The 18,763-nt window shown below is 51.1% G+C and overlaps 2 protein-coding genes across 2 annotated transcripts; one reads left to right on the top strand and one right to left on the bottom strand.

Moving 5' to 3' along the window:
- The first annotated feature begins 7,114 nt into the window (after positions 1 to 7,114).
- LOC123444411 (probable WRKY transcription factor 65) lies at positions 7,115 to 8,799 on the top strand. The gene is made up of 3 exons (XM_045121112.1): positions 7,115 to 7,681; positions 7,800 to 7,949; positions 8,106 to 8,799. Exons 1-3 carry the CDS (start codon positions 7,536 to 7,538, stop codon positions 8,653 to 8,655), a joined length of 846 nt encoding a protein of 281 aa, XP_044977047.1. The 5' UTR covers positions 7,115 to 7,535; the 3' UTR covers positions 8,656 to 8,799.
- A 3,829-nt stretch (positions 8,800 to 12,628) lies between these two features.
- On the bottom strand, positions 12,629 to 17,196 carry LOC123444410 (ras-related protein RIC2-like). The gene is made up of 2 exons (XM_045121111.1): positions 16,778 to 17,196; positions 12,629 to 13,242 (listed from the first exon to the last, which is right to left on the bottom strand). Exons 1-2 carry the CDS (start codon positions 17,011 to 17,013, stop codon positions 12,813 to 12,815), a joined length of 666 nt encoding a protein of 221 aa, XP_044977046.1. The 5' UTR covers positions 17,014 to 17,196; the 3' UTR covers positions 12,629 to 12,812.
- Between the last annotated feature and the right edge of the window lie 1,567 nt (positions 17,197 to 18,763).

Below are 18,763 nucleotides of genomic sequence, written 5' to 3'. Positions count from 1 at the left end.
ATTCGCAGCTACCTCCAAGTCGGCAGCAAGTTGAGTCTTCTTAGCCTTCAGAGCATTATAGGCCGATCCCATTTCACAAGTCTTCTGTCAAAGAGACACAAAAGGAGGATCAGCCAGGTTCAACAAGGAAAAAGTTTCGACAGATTCTTCAGACCCCTGCCGATGCAAGCAATCGACAGTGGTCTCGGGGACTACACCCAGTGGGTTCACTTAGAGTGACCCCACTGGCATGAAGCTCGAACAGGTCGGTCCCATTGAGCTCCATAGCAAACCAACAACACTATGAGATTACTATTACTCGATCAGAGTAACACTACTCTCGGGGACTACACCCAGTGGGTGCACTCGGCGTGCCCCCACTAGTACCATTCGGGCAGATCAACTCTGATCTGTAGAGATTATGGAAAATACATATAAAGACAACTGCTGGTGCAAGCACTCGGCAGAAGTCTTGGGGACTACACCCACTGGGTTCACTCCGAGTGAACCCACTGGAAAATTAACCTACTGTATCCGAGTATCTCGCCAAAACCCCCAGTGGGCACCAAGAGAAATGTAAACACTTACTAGCGCACTTACTCGGATATCATCCCGAAGCTCCAAGCTCTTCTTGTATAGGGACGCAACGGAGTCATATGCTCCCTTGGCTTCGCCCACCATCAGCTCCACTTGTACCATGGCGTCCTTGGCAGCTCCTACTTGATCTTCCGGGAGGCGTCGGGCATCATATTGAACAGTCAACGGACCCGGCGTGGCAGAAGGCGCCCTAGATATCCTAAGCTCCCTGGGCATCCCGAGCTCTGCTCCAGTCGGTTCCGCCGTGAAGACCACCGTCTCAGTCGGCGGCACGCTCATGGCGGGGTTGGCAGTAGGTTGGATAACCCCAAGGACAGGTGCGAAAGCTGGTTCCGACCTCCTTTGGTCGTCGTCGTCCAGATGGATCACCTCCGAAGGAAGCCCGACTGAACAAAATAAAAATACAGAAAAAGATCAAGATCAAAGACATCACTTGCGAAACGGTAATACAACTCTCGGAGTCGTGACAACGTACCTTGCTGGGACGTGGCGGCGTTATCAGTGTCCATGGGATCGTCACCCTTACGCGGCAGAGAGGTGGCGGAGGTAGCAGCTTTGTTGAGTGAAATCCATTCGACGGGTAAACATGAATTCCCAAAAAGAAGAGTCCAATCGGATACTGAAGGAAGATGGAAGAGCAAAGATACTTACGCTGAGGCGACCGAAACAATGATCCTCATCCGGGGCAAAGCATTCCGAGGTTTAGACCCGCTGGGTTTAGCCACCTTGGACGGCTGATCCACGGGCTCGGCAGAAGAATCCCTGGTTCTCTTCACACTCTGAGCACTCGGGGCCACGGGAGGAGCCGGCGGAACAACGGGGTCATGACGGTGCTTGGTTCGGTGTTCTGGTGGTGAGGGTGACGAGCTCTGCTCTTCACTCTCCTCCTCCTCCTCTTCTGTTTCCTCCTCCGTCTCCCTACTGTCAGAGACGTACTCGGCACTACCCGCGCTACCCTCCATGTTGCCTTCTTCTTCCTCGACCGGATTCCCATTTGAGACTACAGAATGCCAGTTCGTCCACTCCTGCACAAAACACAGTCGGCAACGTCAGTCAGCGAGACAAGAAAAGCAATAAAACTCAGAAGGTTAAAAGCACTCGACAACGTGTGCTCACCTCATTCGGAGGAGGATTTTGGGCGCGGAAGGCCTTCACCCGCCGAGCTCCCACGGGGTTATCACATGTGCCCGTGATGCTGCGGACCCACGCACCCAGGGTCTCCTCGCTCACGTCTTCAGGATGGGACCGAGTGGTATCCGAAGGCCCCGTGTAATGCCACATTGTGTGGTCTCGGGCCTGGAGCGGCTGGATGCGTCGACCCAGAAAAGTCTCCAACAGGTCCATGCCGGTGACTCCCTTCCGGACGACGGCTATCAGCGCGTCGATCAAAGGCTGGATCTGGGTTTTTTCTCCCTTAGAGAGCGCTAGCTTCCTGGGAGGGCCCGGACGGTCTAAACTGAAGGGTGGTAATCCACTCGAAGCATTCGGGCAGGCAATGTCCTGGCAATAGAACCAGGACGATTGCCAGTTCCTAACTGACTCGGATAGCTGAAGGGAGGGATAACTAATTTTCGTTTTCTTCTCAAATCCTAAACCCCCGCAGAGCTGGAGGATGTGTGTCTTATCATCGGACTGGCTAAGCTTCTTAACCGTTTGAGATCTAGCGGAGAAAACATATTTGAAGAGACCCCAGTGGGGAGGACATCCTATGAAGCACTCGCAGAGGGTGATGAATGCGGAAAGATGAGCTATCGCATTCGGCGGAAAGTGATGGAGCTGCACCCCGAAGTAATTCATGATACCTCGGAAGAAAGGATGGGGAGGCAGGGAGAAACCTCTGGCCACGTGGCTGAGCAGCAGAACGCGCTCCCCCTCCTTCGGCGCCGGCTCCATCTCGCCTTCCGGCAGCCTCCAAGACTTATTGACGACCATGCCGTGCTCCACCAGCTCCAGCACGTCGGTCTCCCTCACCGTGGAGGGGAGGAAGTCCCCCTGGATCCAGCCCACCGGCAACGCTCGCTGCCGCCGCTGAGTGGAGGTCGTCCCCTTCTTCTTCTTCTTCACCTCGAGCTTGCTGGTCTGCCCCTTCGTCATGGCGAGGGCGACGGATCCGCGGAGGAGGAGGGGAAGGAGGTGGCTAGAGATGTGCAGGGAGTTTGGGGAGGGAGATCCATGGGAGGAAGACGAGCAACGCGACAGGAAGGTCCGCCGGGAAGGCTTTAATAGGCCTCCGACCGAGTCACTTACAAGTGGGCCCAAGATCTTATCCTCCCAACCGGCTGCGGAAAGATTAGTGGAGAAGATCGCGGCGCGGTAATCGAGGAGGCGAAATCTACTCGATGGCGATGACGTCAACCCCGCAGAGCGCGTGGCAACCGAAATTTGAGAATCCCAGAAAATCCGGCGCTGTCAGTATGACTGGTCACGTCGAAAGATTCCGCGGAAGCAATCGGTCCCTCACGGTTAGTTTCGCTTGCATATTCACTCGGATCACTAGCCACAAAGATAAAATGGATCGAGGCAGACAACGCTAAAGATCACCTCAATGCCAGTCGGCTCCAAACTCCGGACATCACTTCATCGTTCCAGCCCCGATCCATTCGGGCACTAATGATGGGGTTATAGTCCCAGGGTAGGGTCATAGGTCTGCCCTATGGGTCCTACCCAAGGACTACCCTTCATAAGGGACAAGGCCCTTAGACAGTTCCGACTGAACTAAGGACATCCCCATCATCGAGTCGGCGACGATCCACTCGGAGCATATCTAACGTACCGACTGGAATCCACTCTGTACATCGTAACCTCCGAGGAGGGCAACGGTCATACGTTTTCATACACCATAACTAGCATTTAAGGCTTACGTTACCACTAACGCCAACGTTTACTCGCCACTACTCCACCCCTGTCCACCGGACCATTATGAAGGGCAGCGCACTCTATATAAGCCGTCCTTCGCCACTGGTACAGGGGTTGACACTTGCTGTAATCCCTTAATACACTCGACACAAAGCTCCCAAGAGCACTAAGACGTAGGACTTTTACCTCCACCGTAGAGGGGCCTGAACTCATACATCCTCGCCGTAGCTAAGGCTCTGCCCATATACTTTCGTACCCCGTACTTCTACTGTCAGACTTATACCCACGACATCCGTATTGTATTGGGAAGCTTTTGCAAGGTTGTGGAAGGCTCCACAGGGTTTCGGAGGAGTCCGGAAGGGAAAACCCTATTTGACACTCTTTGCGTCAAATAGGCGGGCAAACGCACACGAGGTGCGAGCGAGCGACGGGGTTTGGGCTAGCCCGTTAGCACTTTGACCGATCCCAGTTTTGGGAACCTTCTAGAGGTTTCCAGCCGGGTTTTGCCGGTTTTGGAAACTTTCTAGAAGATTCCGTGTTTTTTTTCCTGTTTCTGTTTAAAAAATGTTGTCGATTTTGAAAAAATGTTTCGGAGTTTGAAAAAATGTTCTGGAGTTCAAAATAATGTTACGGAATTTGAAAACATGTTCTGGAAATTTTATAAAAATGTTTCGAAATTTTAAAAAACGTTCCCGTTTGTCGCAAAATGTTTGCAAAATTTAAAAAGTGTTGATATTTAGATTTTTTAGTAGTTCTAAAAAATGTTCACAATTTGTTCAAAATTCGGAAAAAAATTATGTTTTTAAAATTTGTGCACAATTTTATTGTCTTTAGCATTACACAGGTGTGATTCTTCTATTGTAGTTGAGATGGACTCACTCATTGGAGTAGAGTAGGTCCACGCACGGGATCTGGATAGATCGGTATACTCTTCCCTCGTCCACGAAATTAAACACATTCCCTCTCTTTGTGAAAGTTGAACTACTCATTTAAGGCGAATTTAAAATAATGTTAGTGATCTTTTGGCAACTTAGCTAGATTAGAGAGTAGAACCGTGACGTGGATTGGTTCAGGTCCTTCAAGTTCATTAGAACAAAAGCTGGTAGATTGAAGGACATTATTACCAAAAATACACGTAAAACTTGGGTCTAGGCGCATCTAAATTGATATTTTTTTATAAAATTAATTAAATATTTTCAAAACTTTGTGGCCAAACACATGGTCTAAATCATATTCATATTAGAAGTTTCGGGACAAAACGATTTACACCGCATTTCAAACAAAATACTCCCTCCGTTCCTAAATATAAGACCTTGTAGAGATTGCACTATGGACTACATACGGATGTATATAGACATATTTTAAAGTGTAAATTCACTCATTTTGCTCCGTATGTAGTCTATAATGAAATCTCTACAAGGTCTTATATTTAGGAACGGAGGGAATACAACATAATCAACACTATATGAATACCATTGTTTGTTTTTCGTAGCTGCACTTTTGTTTTTTCACTCAGAATTCAACATAGCTCATTTTGTCCCAAAACTGTAAACACGAGTACTAGACTTGTCGCAAAAAGGTTGGATTTGCTTATTTCGAGGAGTAATACACTCTTTGGTCAAAGAAAAATGGCGTTGTTTTTCTGGATGGCAGGGAGCAATTTTTTCATCAAGAAAAAAAACACATCGTCGAGCGAAGTCGGAATCTGGAAAAAGAACGATCACGGATGAAACAAGAAAAGGGCACATTTCGGTTAAAGGCACGAAAAGAGCATTATATGGTCGGGGTCAGGACTCAGGACCGGGAAGCCTGAAAATGAGAAGAAACAGGCAAAATAAGGGCTTCTAGATGCCATCATATGGACGAGAGGGAACATACTTGAGTTGGAGCACGTCAAGATCACATAGAGTGGTATTGGTACCGCCGAGAGAAGAAAAAAAAGGTGCACGTGGGAACGCATTTCGCTGGCATGGGAAGCCCAGCTCCTGCTCGATCGAGCTGAACACCGGGACCACTTCCCAGTAGCACAGTAGTATTATCTTACACCTATCTCCTGTCGTACACTGATTTTTTCTTTGGTATAAGTTGTACTGCAATACTAGTTAGTTCTAGTTGTAGTACAACCAAAGCAGCATTACAATACCCACGCCAAAAAATTAACAAGCTTTCTTTGTCAGACGGAGTCCGTGCAAAGATACCGTGAAGTACTGACAGTGCAGCGCAGTGTAACAGGGGATTAACAAATACCCCCCGCAGTGCAGTCTCCCAGTGAATCACATGGATCATTAATTGATGGATGGATGAACATGAACCTTGGCACCATCTGATCTGATGGACGGATCTCGCCACCTTCGGCCAACTACGTACGTAGGAGTACCTGCATACGTGCTACGACAGTAATCGGTTTTCGCGCGCACGGTTGGAGGCGTACTTGCAAAAATAGTGTATCGACTAGAGCATTTGCCATTTGCATGGCGCATGGAGTATGATCGATACAGCAGAACCCTCTGCGTGCGCTATAGGAGCGGCGTGCATCGGCGCATCCGGGCCGTCGAATTAGAATCTGATGCTCCAGTTGGATTGCTACCGAATTTAGGGTGTGTTTGGTTACTGTCATCAAGTGGAATGTAACAGGTCCATTCCGTTTCCGAAGGTCGTTCTCGTATTTAGTTGGGTAGAGGAATCGGAACCAACTGATTCTCCGGAACGGCATATTCCCCCAAGATCTGGAATACACTGGTACCTTCAAATCAGAGGAACCACGCGGAACCGAGCAGGTGCGGCTCCCTCTCCCTCTCTGACACCGCCCTCTCCCTTTCCATCTCCGGCGCCACCTCTCCGGCGCCGCCCTCTCCCTCTCCCTCTCCGGCGCCGCCCTCTCCCTCTCCCTTTGCGGCGGCTCGAGGAGCAGGTGCGCGGCGGCCCGAGCAGGTGCGCCGCCCTCTCCCTTTCCATCTCCGGCGCCACCTCTCCGACGCCGCCCTCTCCCTCTTCCTCTCCGACACCGCCCTCTCCCTCTCCCTCTGCGGCGGCTCGAGGAGCAGGTGTGGCGGCGGCGACGGACCGAGCAGGTGCGACGGCGGTGGCCGGCCCGTTCCATCTATTGTTTCAACCAAACATAGGAATGCAACCTGATGAAATGAAATGTCATGGAATCATTCCATCACGTTTCACCTCGTTCTTCAACCAAACACACCCTGCGGAACTCGACACCTGCTACGTGCATGATCACGGGCGGCTCGCTGGATCAGGCAGGCGCTCCGGCTCCGCACATGCACAAAACAAAAGGCGTGCCATGTCATGTGTGTGCATAGGGAGGGAGGCAAGGCGACGGACATGATTGGCCAGATCGGTTAGGGAGGGAGTCGCCATCGCAGCCTCCGCTAGTTTAATCGCGCCCCCGGCCCCAAAACGTCGCCCTCCTCGCTCCGGCCCTCCTCCCACACGCAACAGCGAGGGAGAGCGAGAGCGCGATCCAATCCAGAACCGGGCCGGAGGAGAAACGATAAACAAACATGCGAAAACGCTGCGCGCACAGCCCATTCATGCATGCGTACAGATACAGATACAGTAGTAGTACGCGCACCCGCCCGGCCCGGATGGATGGCAACATCGTGCGCATAAACAAAAGAAAAAGCGCGTCCGTCCACCAGCGCATACGCACGCACATATACAAACGCGCACGTAGCAGGGCCAGGGCGGGGCGGATCATTGAAAGCTGCACCCATCCGTTCCCATTTGCTCGCCACCATCCCCCCATCCATCCATCCATCACTCGACCCTGTACCAGGCTACCACCAGTACTACTATACTCCCCTCCGCCCCTCCCTCCCTCCCTCGTCCTGCCTGGTACTAGTAGTAGTACGCATCGTTGCGGTGGGCAGTGATCATCATCAAAGCCCAGCCCACAGATATATACGCTTTCGGAAAGAAAGTGGGGGTTGGTTTCGCTCTGAGCTTTTTATCCGGAGCCAGCCAGCCAGCCGCCGGGCCGGGACTTCTGTTAGGCGCCCAGGGGCTAGATACACAGACACCTCCGTCCGTCCGTATCCGAATCCGCCGGGGCCGGGCGTGGATACCTAGGCGGCAGGACTGAGCCATCGATGTCGGACTGCAGCACCGGCACGGACTCGCCGCGGGCGGACTCCGTCGACGAGCAGCCGCCCGCCGACGCCGAGTCGCCCGGCGGAGGCCAGAGCAAGCGCGACCACCCCTCGCCGTCGTCCCCGCTCCCGCCGCCAAAGCGCAGGTACATACATACACGCACATCTCCATCCATCCATCCATGGAACCAGCCGAATCTCGAATCAGCGGGCGGAGGATTGATTTGAGTACTGTATGTCTGTTTTGCGATTGGTTGATTGCAGCCGGAGATCTGTGGAGAAGAGGGTGGTGTCGGTGCCGATTGCCGAGTGCGGCGAGCGGGCCAAGACCAACGGCGAGGGCCCGCCGCCGCCGGACTCGTGGGCGTGGCGCAAGTACGGCCAGAAGCCCATCAAGGGATCCCCCTACCCGCGGTAAGTACGCCCACCAACCATACATAGATACTACTACAGCCTGCCCTTGCATGCAGCAGGACAGGCTGGTAATTAAATCGTCAGTTACTACCACTCTACTGAGTAAGCAGTAGGCTCGTCTGATTCCTGTGGATTGCCGTCGCGTCTTGTGTTCAGGGGGTACTACCGCTGCAGCAGCTCCAAGGGGTGCCCGGCGAGGAAGCAGGTGGAGCGCAGCCGCACCGACCCCACCGTGCTGCTCGTCACCTACTCCTACGATCACAACCACCCGTGGCCGGCGCCCAAGGCCGGCTGCCACCCGACCAAGTCCTCCTCCCACCGGCTGGTGGACCCCAAGCCCGAGCCCGGCACGCCGGTCGACTGCCAGCCGGAGCACGGGCCCGAAGCGCCGGAGCAAGGGCAGGAAGAGGAGCATGAGCAGAAGCCTGTCATCGGTCTGGCCGACGCCGCGGCGATCACGCCGGTGACCGCGGCGGCCGAGGAGGAGGAGGAGAGCTTCGACTTCGGGTGGTTCGAGCAGTACCCGACGTGGCCCCGGACGGCGCTGTACGTGCCGGCGTTCGACGTGGCGCCGCCGGAGGACTGGGAGCGGGAGCTGCAGGGGGAGGACGCGCTCTTCGCGGGGCTCGGCGAGCTCCCGGAGTGCGCCATCGTGTTCGGCCGCCGGCGCGAGCTCGCCCTGCCGGCCACCGCGCCCTGCTCCTGACCACCGTCGCGCCACCCCCCGTCCGATCCCGTTTTTCCCCCTTTCTTCTTCTTTTCCCGTTCTCCGGCCGTAGTTTTACCCCGGAGTAATTTGGAGGTGTAGTACATAGCTTTGGATCAGATCAAAAGGATTTCGCTGTTCAAAGTGCGGGTGGCTTTTTCCTCTTATTTTTACCCCCCTCGGTTCCGTCGCGCTCGCCGTGTCCAAGGCGCCACTCCGGGAGCAGTTCCGGTCACGATACATATGATTCCGGCGAAAAGCAGCCAAAGGTTGGCATTTTCAGGCCTTCTCCTCGTCATCCGTGACGCGCAGCGCAGCGCAGATAGACACGTCGCGCCCATCGTGGTTGAGTAGGTTGCAACGCATCGCACGGCCACGCCATGGTGGGCGCAGCATGCCTCGGCCCCCGGCGCAGAGGCTGGCGGCAAGTGGCGGCGAACTGGGCAAGTGGCGCGGGATGGTGGTGGTTGGGGGGAAGCGCACGAGGCCGCCACATGCCGGCCTCGCCACGCGGATCCACCCGCGGTGTGCGTGCTGTGCCGCGCCATCCTTGCCGGCCACGGCCGGCTTGGTAGTAAAATTTGGTGCCTGGCGCGGGCCGGCGGAGCAGATGCAGGCGGGCGGATCCACCAATCCCCGGGAAATTTGCGCGCCGGGCCGGGTCGCGTACGCTGTCCCGAGTGCGATGTCTTGAATTGGGTCTCTATCCCTGCACCGTATTCGCGCCCTGTCGCCGTCGGGCCCTGCCCGGTCGTGATATTTTTGGGAGGGGAATCTGCCTACAACCAGACAAGCAAATTATTGGCATGATGAGAAGATCGAGCCAACGCGACTGACCGATCCATCCACCCATCCACGTAGGAAAAAGCGAAATGAGTATACTCCTCCTGCTCAAAGCGAATCCTTGGCTTCTCCGGTTCATTTCCAGGAGCTGGGAACCGATCCGATGGATCGGATCGATGGTGGGTAGATTCGCGTCCTCGTCCGTTTAGCACCACGAAGGACGATTAACTATCTTATCCTACGAGTTAGGAAACACACCTACAGGTAATAACTCTCCATCACAGCATCATCGCAGCAGAGATTCTCCCACCCGCGTCTCCCTTTTGTTTAAAGGGGGGAAGAAGCTCCAACGAATGAACTCTCCATCACATGCTTGTTGATCCACGTTCCACGGCATTAATTCCAACGAAGCACGCCACTATACGTTGGGATTAGCTGTTGAATGATTCTGTGTCAGCAATCCAGGATTATCATGTCTTGGTAAAAAGAAAAACTTACCACATAAGTATACTAAGAAAAAACTGACATAAGTACTCGCTCTGTATCGCAGTACTTGTCGTTGGAGAAATCTAGTCTAGTTCTTTTCAATAACAAGTACTATTTAAGAACAGAGAGAAAGTATGATTTTACTTGGATGCTAAGAGACAGAGAGAGGGACAAAGGATGAAAAGTGCATGAGGACATAGACGGGGGGAGCGGACTAGCAGCTAGCAATCGTAGAAAAACGCCACATCCAGCCAAGTTTGCGTTCGGCGGATCGAACGTATGACGTTGCTTCGCTTCCTGTTTGGAGTCATTATCCATCCTTAGCTGAAGAATCAACTCGGTAAGAGAGAACAAATTGGAAGCTGTTCTCACTGACGTGAGCGGCGAAAAAATCCTGATACTGAAAACCCAGGCGCCTGACCTGGCCATCGGGCCTGAAAACTGGGCCTGACCCCGCAAATGCCCGACGTGGCCTAGTTGGCCTGGTCTACCATGGCCAGCTAAAGAAAAAAAAATCGCTCAAAAAAAAAAAGGTAAAGAAAAAAAACCTTACCAAAGTAAGAGCTCCCAGCTGTGCAGGCCTGTTTTCCTCAATAACAACAAAAACTGGCAGGCCTCTTTTGCTAATTATACGAGACCCCCGCTTCGAAACACGCTACTTCTCAGAAAACAAAAACTTAGAAACATGCACACTAAAATGTTCAGAAATACATATGATATTTCTTACACGATTGATATCTACCATTTCACTGGTTCAGAGTCGAATAATAGCTCAAGGAAGAAAAACAGCAAATTAAACTATCACCTCCGTATCAAAATATCAGACGTTTTGATAGGCATCAGTCAAATTTAAATCTGATTTTTAATACTGCTGCGTAAGTTTAAGGTTGTGTTTGGTTGAGCTTTTGAAGCTGGCTTTTAGCTTTTGGAAGCTATAAGCTAACCAAAGGATGAAATTGTGAAGTTGCTTCTTCAAAAGTTACAACTTTTTTGTAGTGTATTTCTCGCAACCGGTGCACCTCTAACTTCATCATGTTGTTTTTAGATGTCCCCTTCAAACTACAATGTATTTACTCATCATGCCATTCCCAAGACATTCCCCTTCGCTCTTTTTTTTCTCATAGCATCACAGGAAATGGACCAAACGCTCGCGTCTTGCTCGATCTGTGCGACTCGGGAGCCTAGGGTTTGCCAGCCGGCCGCTGGCTGCCGCCGCCACCCGCCGACCGCTGCCACTTCTGCCCGTGCTTCCGCGGCTCACTTCGTTCACCCTCCTCCCTCTTCCCCCTCACCCCGTGGTGGTGGCCGGCCGATGGTCCGACGACTTCGACGCTGACCGGTTGACGGTCCGATGTCGGAGAACCGGTCATTCTCCTCCATACTCCTACCTCCATCCTCCCTTCTCCCTCCCTTTGCCCCCTATGGTGCAGGTCAGGTCGTCCCGTGCCTCGTGAATCTGGGGTCCATGAGGGACGGGGCAGGCCCGACCGTCCAGCGACGCCAGCGTTGGTGCTGGTGAACTGGGACTCCTTCCTCCTCTCCCCTTCGCTCTTTTTTTCTCACAGCATCAAGGGTCTCTTTTTTTCTCACAGCATCAAGGGAAATGGACCAAACGGTCGCGTCTTGCTCGACCTGTGCGACTCGGGAGCTTAGGGTTGGCCAGCCGGTCGCCGGCTGCCGTCGCCGCCGCTTCCGCCCTGCTTCCGCGGCTCACTCCGTTCTCCCTCCTCCCTCTTCCCTCTGCCCCCTCATCCTGTGGCGGTTGTCGGTCGATGGTCCGACGACTTCGATGGTGACCGGTCGACGGTCCGATGTCGGAGAACCGGTCATTCTCCTCCATACTCCTACCTCCCTCCTCCCTCCCTTTGCCCCCTATGGTGCAAGCCATGCCATCCCGTGTCTCCTGAATCTGGAGTCCATGAGGGACGAGGCAGGCCCGGTCGTCCAGCGTCGACGCGCTGGTGAACTGGGACTCCTTCCTCCTCTCCCCTCCCTCCACCCTCCATCACTCATCCCTATCCATCCTCTTCCAAAAATTTCTCTCTTTTCATGGATACTATTCACAGTAGGGTCAATATCTATTTATATGTAATATGCAACATGAAAGTATAATTGTTGAATTCATGTGTTAGCTCTGAATTCATATATGAACATAAAAATATTGACTCCCAACTCAGGATCATTACAGACAATTCACAGTCAAATCTACAGTTTCACGGTTGTATCAGTCAAACAGCTTTCAACTTGTCCACAGCTGAAACTCACAGCTTCCCACAACTTTTACAGAATCTGCAACTCAATCAAACACAGCTTAAGTTTGAACAGACACCAATTGCAAATGAATGACGATGCTCACCAATGGGCCACTGCTAGTGATGGAAATGTTCAATTTTGCGTGTTCAGTTCCGAGGTCCTTTTTAGTGTGTTTTCTGTACTTATGCAGGATTCTTAGCCTGCTGGTACTTTCTACTCCCTCCGTTTCTAAATATAAGTCTTTTTAGAGATTTCTCTAGAGGACTACATATGAAACAAAATGAGTAAATTTATACTCTAAAGTATGTTTATATACATTCATATGTAGTCACCTAATGAAATTTCGAAAAAGACTAATATTTAGAAACGGAGGGAGTATTTTTATCTTACTAACATGCAGTATTCCTACATGATTCCAATAAAAATAAACAGTGAGATATTGCTCAGATCCTACTGTAAACAAATTACTTGCAGAATATCATAATCAATCTGACATACCAGTTTCAGGTGAAAGCTGAACCAACCTAACCATCACCATAACCGCAGCAAAATGAGAGAATCAGTAAATCTGTTTTGTTGCAATACAAGATACACCAACTGGTAGAAAACGTAACAAATAATAATGCATCTATACCCTAACTTGAGCAGCAGCCGGCTCTCTTCAGCGAAGACACGTCGTCTTTCACATTTATATTCTCCCCTTTGCTTGGGGCAGATGAGCCGTCGTCTCCTGCATCAACCGTCTTCCTGCTCGCAATACGGTATATCTGAGTCAAAACTTCTGAGAAAGCGTTGTCTACATTTGTCGCGTCTAATGCAGATGTTTCCATGAAGTACAGTGACTCCGCCTCAGCATATTCCTGCCCATCTTCAGTTGAAACAGCCACCAAGTGGCGAAGGTCAGATTTGTTGCCAACTAGCATGACAACAATGCTAGGGTCAGTATGATCTCTTAGCTCTTTTAGCCAGCGCGCCACATTGTCGAATGTAGCACGGCGAGTGACATCATACACCAGCAACGCACCTACTGCTCCTCTATAATAGGCACTCGTAATAGCACGGTATCTGAGAAAAGAACAGAAAAATATCAGGCAATCATATAACTGAGCTAAAAAGGGATGGAAAAAAAAGGGTGCTACTAGTGACCTAGTGTTGATTCCACCAGTCGTGCTAAAAATGATCTACAGAAACAGCAATTACGTACAAGAGTTAAAATAAATGTTGTGAACATCGAATATCATACAATGCAGCAGATCTCAGAATGAATGGCACGATCTCTTAGCCAAGGTGGTATTTCCATGTCAAATGTCATAAAATATACACTTTGTATGTCAAGGATGAAAGCTTTGTTAGTGATGAAACTACAGAATAATTGAATTCATGTGGCAACTGCTAGCGGTGCCACCGATAAGGGCAAGAGACATGGGATAGGCAGCCACAATTTTTCCTCTCCACCAAAACCAGATAAACAACAGCAACATGGTGGGCTTGAGCAACAATTCGAAACTTCATAGTCAGTATCCTCAGAGGTCATAGAAGTAACAAGTAATGTTCCTTCGGTAAAAGCATACGAGTCTATCTCTAAGAAGCCAGCGGTGAAGCAGAACAAATGTTGGCAAGTACGAGTCTATATCTAAATGGTAATCAAGGTGTCTTGAAGAATAGGAGAGGGGATACTGGACTTACAAGGTACATGTATTAACGCGCTAAACAGAAGATATCCCACAAGTATACCATGAGTTAGACATCATACAAAGGGAAAATAAACCGCCGTGGAAAAATGTAATAATAGGCGAGTTTTATTGATAAATTAGAGAAAAGTATCTGTTTCCACCCTAGCCTTTTTTTTGAAAGGGGGGAATATATTAATATTGCGAAGATACCAATTACATCCAGCCTCTACACCTACAAGATGTCACAAGGACATCCAGGATACACACAACCAAACAAGAAAATAAAAAAAGAAAGGTCCCGCCATAGCGATCGACTCCTCTCAACAGCAGCACACCTTCCACCACCTAATACAACACCCAAAAAACATAAAAGGTCTCCAAAAGTAATGCCTCCAAGAAGGGAACACTGCACAAGCGTCGTTGTTGCAGGATCAAAGATCTTGGGTTTTAACCCCGGAGAAAGTCCACGCTCTCAAAACAATTCCTTGAACAAGGTAATAGCCAGGCACGACCAATGAAGGTCAGACCTCAGGTTTTCACCTTGAAAGTCACGGCTCGGCACCTGAGGAGACCCCAAAAATGAAAACCGCCAGTGTTGCCGCCCCCACTTATCACTGCTGCTCCTGAGAGTTATCTGACACCAGGCTGACTCCATTGCCTCCAAGGCTCCGACTGTCTAACTGATTCTCCGATCTTGGCCGCCATGACCTTCTCCATCGCTGTCTTCACCATGGAAATCGAGAAGCCGACATATCCCAAGGTGTCCAACAGAGCTTCATGCCACGCCCTCAGAACCTCATAGGCTGATATGGGCATGCACGACTGGAATCTAACCGATCTAGAAATCATGGGCAAGATCTCCGACGGTCGTCCCGGAACACGTCAATGGCCAGATCAAGGAGGACTGATCTTGCATGTCGTTGTCGTGATGCGAGAAGAGCACAAGGACCGCCACCTTGGTCAAATCACGGTAGTAGGCCCCCACGCCGCACTGATCCAGCCTGCCTGTCTCCGTCAGGCCAGGCGTCAGCACCACCGTGGTGCCTAGCAGCCGACACCGTCACCCCACCACGACAACCTCAAGCCATCCATTGGACATGGCCGACCCGCACTGCCACAGTCCCGCGCCGCCCAAGGCACACCAACCGAAGTAGGCCATAATTGATCTGGCAGAGCCCCGCCGCTGCCCTGGGCGCGCCTAGCCCGTTCCACACAGCCACCACGCCGCCAGGGCCAAGCCCTGAGCCCGCACCGCGCCGCCACGCTCGACGCTCCGTCCTGGACGTGAAGCAGGCACACCTACCTCCACCAGAAACAACACTAAGGACCGAAGCCAAGGTGTCCAACGGCCCACGATGAGAAGTTCCATGGCTGGGGAGGCAGGCCGAGCCGGCGGCAGAGCATACCCAGCGCGGTGAAGTGAGATCCGCGTAGGGGCAATTATGCGTGGGAGCACAAATGGCATGCAGAAGAACCCGCCGCCGCCAACCACCGTCTGGGGCTTTGCGGGGGGGGGGGGGGGGTCCGGTTGGCAGCGGCGAGGGGAGTAAGGCGTGGCGGGGGCTTGGAGCAGCGGCAGGGGCGGAGCCACCCAAGTCACCCCAGGGGACGATGCGGGGGCGCGGTCCTTTTTTCCACCCTAGCCTATTTTGTATTTTGCGTTGTATGATTGTCTCCCATTACAGTTGCATGGCATTCAGATCTAATTTCTCAATTTGCAAGTTCCAGTAGCATGTGAGTCATTTGTTGATGGACAAAACAAATTTGTGTGAGCTGTTTCCTAGTGAACACTCTATTCTCAAACGGGAATCACAGAGCTATCATTTTGTCCTATCATTCTATCAATTAGGCAAGAATTCCCTTGATGAACCAAAGACTTATGTATGTCTATAGTCTGTACACACAGCATAGCAAAAAAAAAAAATCAAATCAAGACTGTTATTGTCACAATTTGTACTGCTCCTTATTTTCCGCAATCAGGTTTTCGTCCTATAACCTGTGTCCGAGCCGAGTGTAGGCAGTGGGTTTCCTGATGATGCATCGAAACTGCTCCTTATTTTCTGCATCCCCTCTTTTTGTGTGAATGTTGCTGCTCTAAAGTGGTCTCGATGACCTGCTGCTGCAGTTGCTGGCTAGACAGCTAGCTGATCGAAATCATTTGTATCGTGCTACAGGCCAGATAAGTTGGGAACCAACTTATGTTGTACGAGTGTAATTATACCCCCACATGATTCAGAAACGTAGTGATTCTGTGGCAATTTCTATTCTGAGATCTAGCAAGAATAACCCTCTGCAGTGGTCATTTCATCGCCAAGGCCACACCAACAGATCTTCCAAAACCTGTGACACACCTTTCCTTCTCCAATCACACCCCTCGCATGGTCACACCAAGTGTGCTGGTGCATAATCCAACAATTCCACGATGCATCTCTCCACTGGTTTATGTATGAACTCCAATAAAAGAAGACACCACAGCCACTAGAAGTCTAGAACAACAACAATGGTTTCAACCCCAAACCACTAAACTCTAAGATGTAAGAAACGAAAGTCCAACAGCTAAATCACAAGTAGGTGTCCGATCTAACCTAGAGGACGAATCAAGTGAAACGCAGACCTGAGTTGGGGTACCAAGCAATAGTACTTCATTTGGTATTTGCCACTGCTTTACTACTCCACTCCGATCCACACTATACCAAGATCGTCTAGACTGGCAACAAAAATGAAGCAATCACCAGATTACCAGCATCACCAAACTAATTTGATAGAGCAAATGAATGGCCAAGCGAAGGTAGCATCCTGGGTCCGAAGAAACAGATCAGGAAGCAAGCAAATCCATACTGGCGAGCATACTACTACCAGCGATTTGAACAGCTACTAACAGGAAGTGGCAGGAGTTAGTAATTAAGAGATGGGAGGCGAGCAAGCACCTCTCCTGGCCAGCGGTGTCCCAAATCTGGGCCTTGACGACCTTGCCGTCGACCTGGAGGCTGCGGGTGGCGAACTCGACCCCGATGGTGGACTTGGATTCGAGGCAGAACTCGTTCTTGGTGAAGCGCGAGAGCAGGTTGGACTTGCCGACGCCGGAGTCGCCGATGATCACCGCCTTGAAGAGGTAGTCGTAGTCGTCCTCCGCCCTGTAGGCGCCGCCTCCGCTGCCCGCCATCCCCTTGCCTGTCTCGCGGGTCCTGGACCTTCCTCCTCCCCGGCCAGCTAGTGCTAGGCTCTGGATCTCGCGGGGTCTGGCTGGGTGCAGCGTTGGCGTCGCTGTGGACGACGACGGAGCAGTAATGGGCGACAGCGACACCGTGTGAACTGGGTTTGCTGCCTTGCTGCTGCTACGCAGTCGTAATAAATCTGAAATATTTATTTGGTGCGCCGTTCTTGTGCACGAAACCCCCTGCAGTTTTATGATTTAGGCTGTGTTTGGTTCCAAACTATTTTTAAAGTATTTCAAGAATACTACAGTCAAAATACAATGATTTTAAATACTTTGAGGTGTTTGGGTCTGATTAAAATTGTAGTATTATAAACTACAATATACATAAAACTGTAGTATTTTTGCAGTATTATTACGACACTGTATATTTCGATTGCCAAACATGTCATTGTTTTCATAAACTACAGTATACATTGTCATTGTATAAAAAATTGTAGTATTAAAATACCGAGGTTTAGAAACAAAACATTGCTTTCAACTAAACCTTAGTGTAAAATTGTGCTCTACCTCGAGAGTCAAGATGTAGATCCATTTGGAACATGTATATTTGAAGATGCAAAAGTAGGTGCTATAGAATTTACATCATCAAAAAGTGATTTTATATTTTTAAAAAGGTTTCAACCTCAACAGATGATGTAAAACGATAATGTAAATGGGCAACTCCAATAGTTGATGTAAACTGGAGATGCAAAACTGACCGACCGTCGCACGGCCGCTGTACAGCCGGCAACGGTTGCAAGCGGCGGGGACTGCACAACTAAAGAGATGGCCGGTGTCGTCGGGAGCTCTGTGTGGCAGGCGTGCGTCTTCGCACGGCCGGAAGAACGGCAAGGCTTGCGGCCATCAAGCAGACGAAGTGGCGTGCCTTCACTATCTCTCGCGGGGGGAGGGGGCACGGGTCTAATCTTGGATGAAGCCTACCCCATCGTAGACCTCACACGCGAAGGCATTTAGGCCAGCCGCGGGCGTCGAAGAAACTTCGATTCATCGACGGCTGAAACTGAATCGACGGCTCTGGGCGGCGCCTGGGCGAGGTAAGCGGCTGGGGACGAGGGGTGGGGTGGCGAAGTAACGGCGGGCCCGTGTGGGCGTCGGGCGGTGGACAGCGGCGACGATTTGAAGTGGATTTGGCTGGCAGCGGAGTTGGGCGGCCGCAGCCGGTCGCGCGGAAGGGAAAGGAAGTGGCGGTTGGGTGGTTGGTGGACGGACGCGACTTTACATCTCCTCGAGTTGAAGATGCAAAATTGCACCACAAAGTGGTATAGGATACATCTCGCAGATGTATTTTTTTTGTATCTGCATAATGTCTTGAAGCGGCGTTTTGGGGCCTCGAAGCTGCAAAAGCTAGTTATTTTTTGCATCTACATCTTCTATTGTAGATGCTATAATATCTTTGAGATGCTAGCAGAGAACGAGAAATAAAGTGTATTCCCTCACTTTGTATTAGTTGAGGGACTAGTAGGTAGTAGCAAGTTCATCACAAGGTGTGGCTCCCTCGCATCGCCTCCTCCAGGACGATGGGGGCGCTAACCCTAGCCCCTGCCGCCGGTACCCCCTTCCCGTTCTCATCTCCCCTCGCAATCCTTAAAGGTGACCGTCGGGTAAGTCCATGTGCCGTCGGTGAAGGGGACGACAGGGATTTCGCGACACGCGACTGTGGCACGACTTCCTATTGGGGCGGTCATGGCGATGCGAG

Source organism: Hordeum vulgare, chromosome 3H (genome assembly GCF_904849725.1).
Source record: "Hordeum vulgare subsp. vulgare chromosome 3H, MorexV3_pseudomolecules_assembly, whole genome shotgun sequence".
Lineage (NCBI taxonomy): Eukaryota > Viridiplantae > Streptophyta > Magnoliopsida > Poales > Poaceae > Hordeum > Hordeum vulgare.
This window is presented reverse-complemented; position numbering and strand designations above follow the sequence as displayed.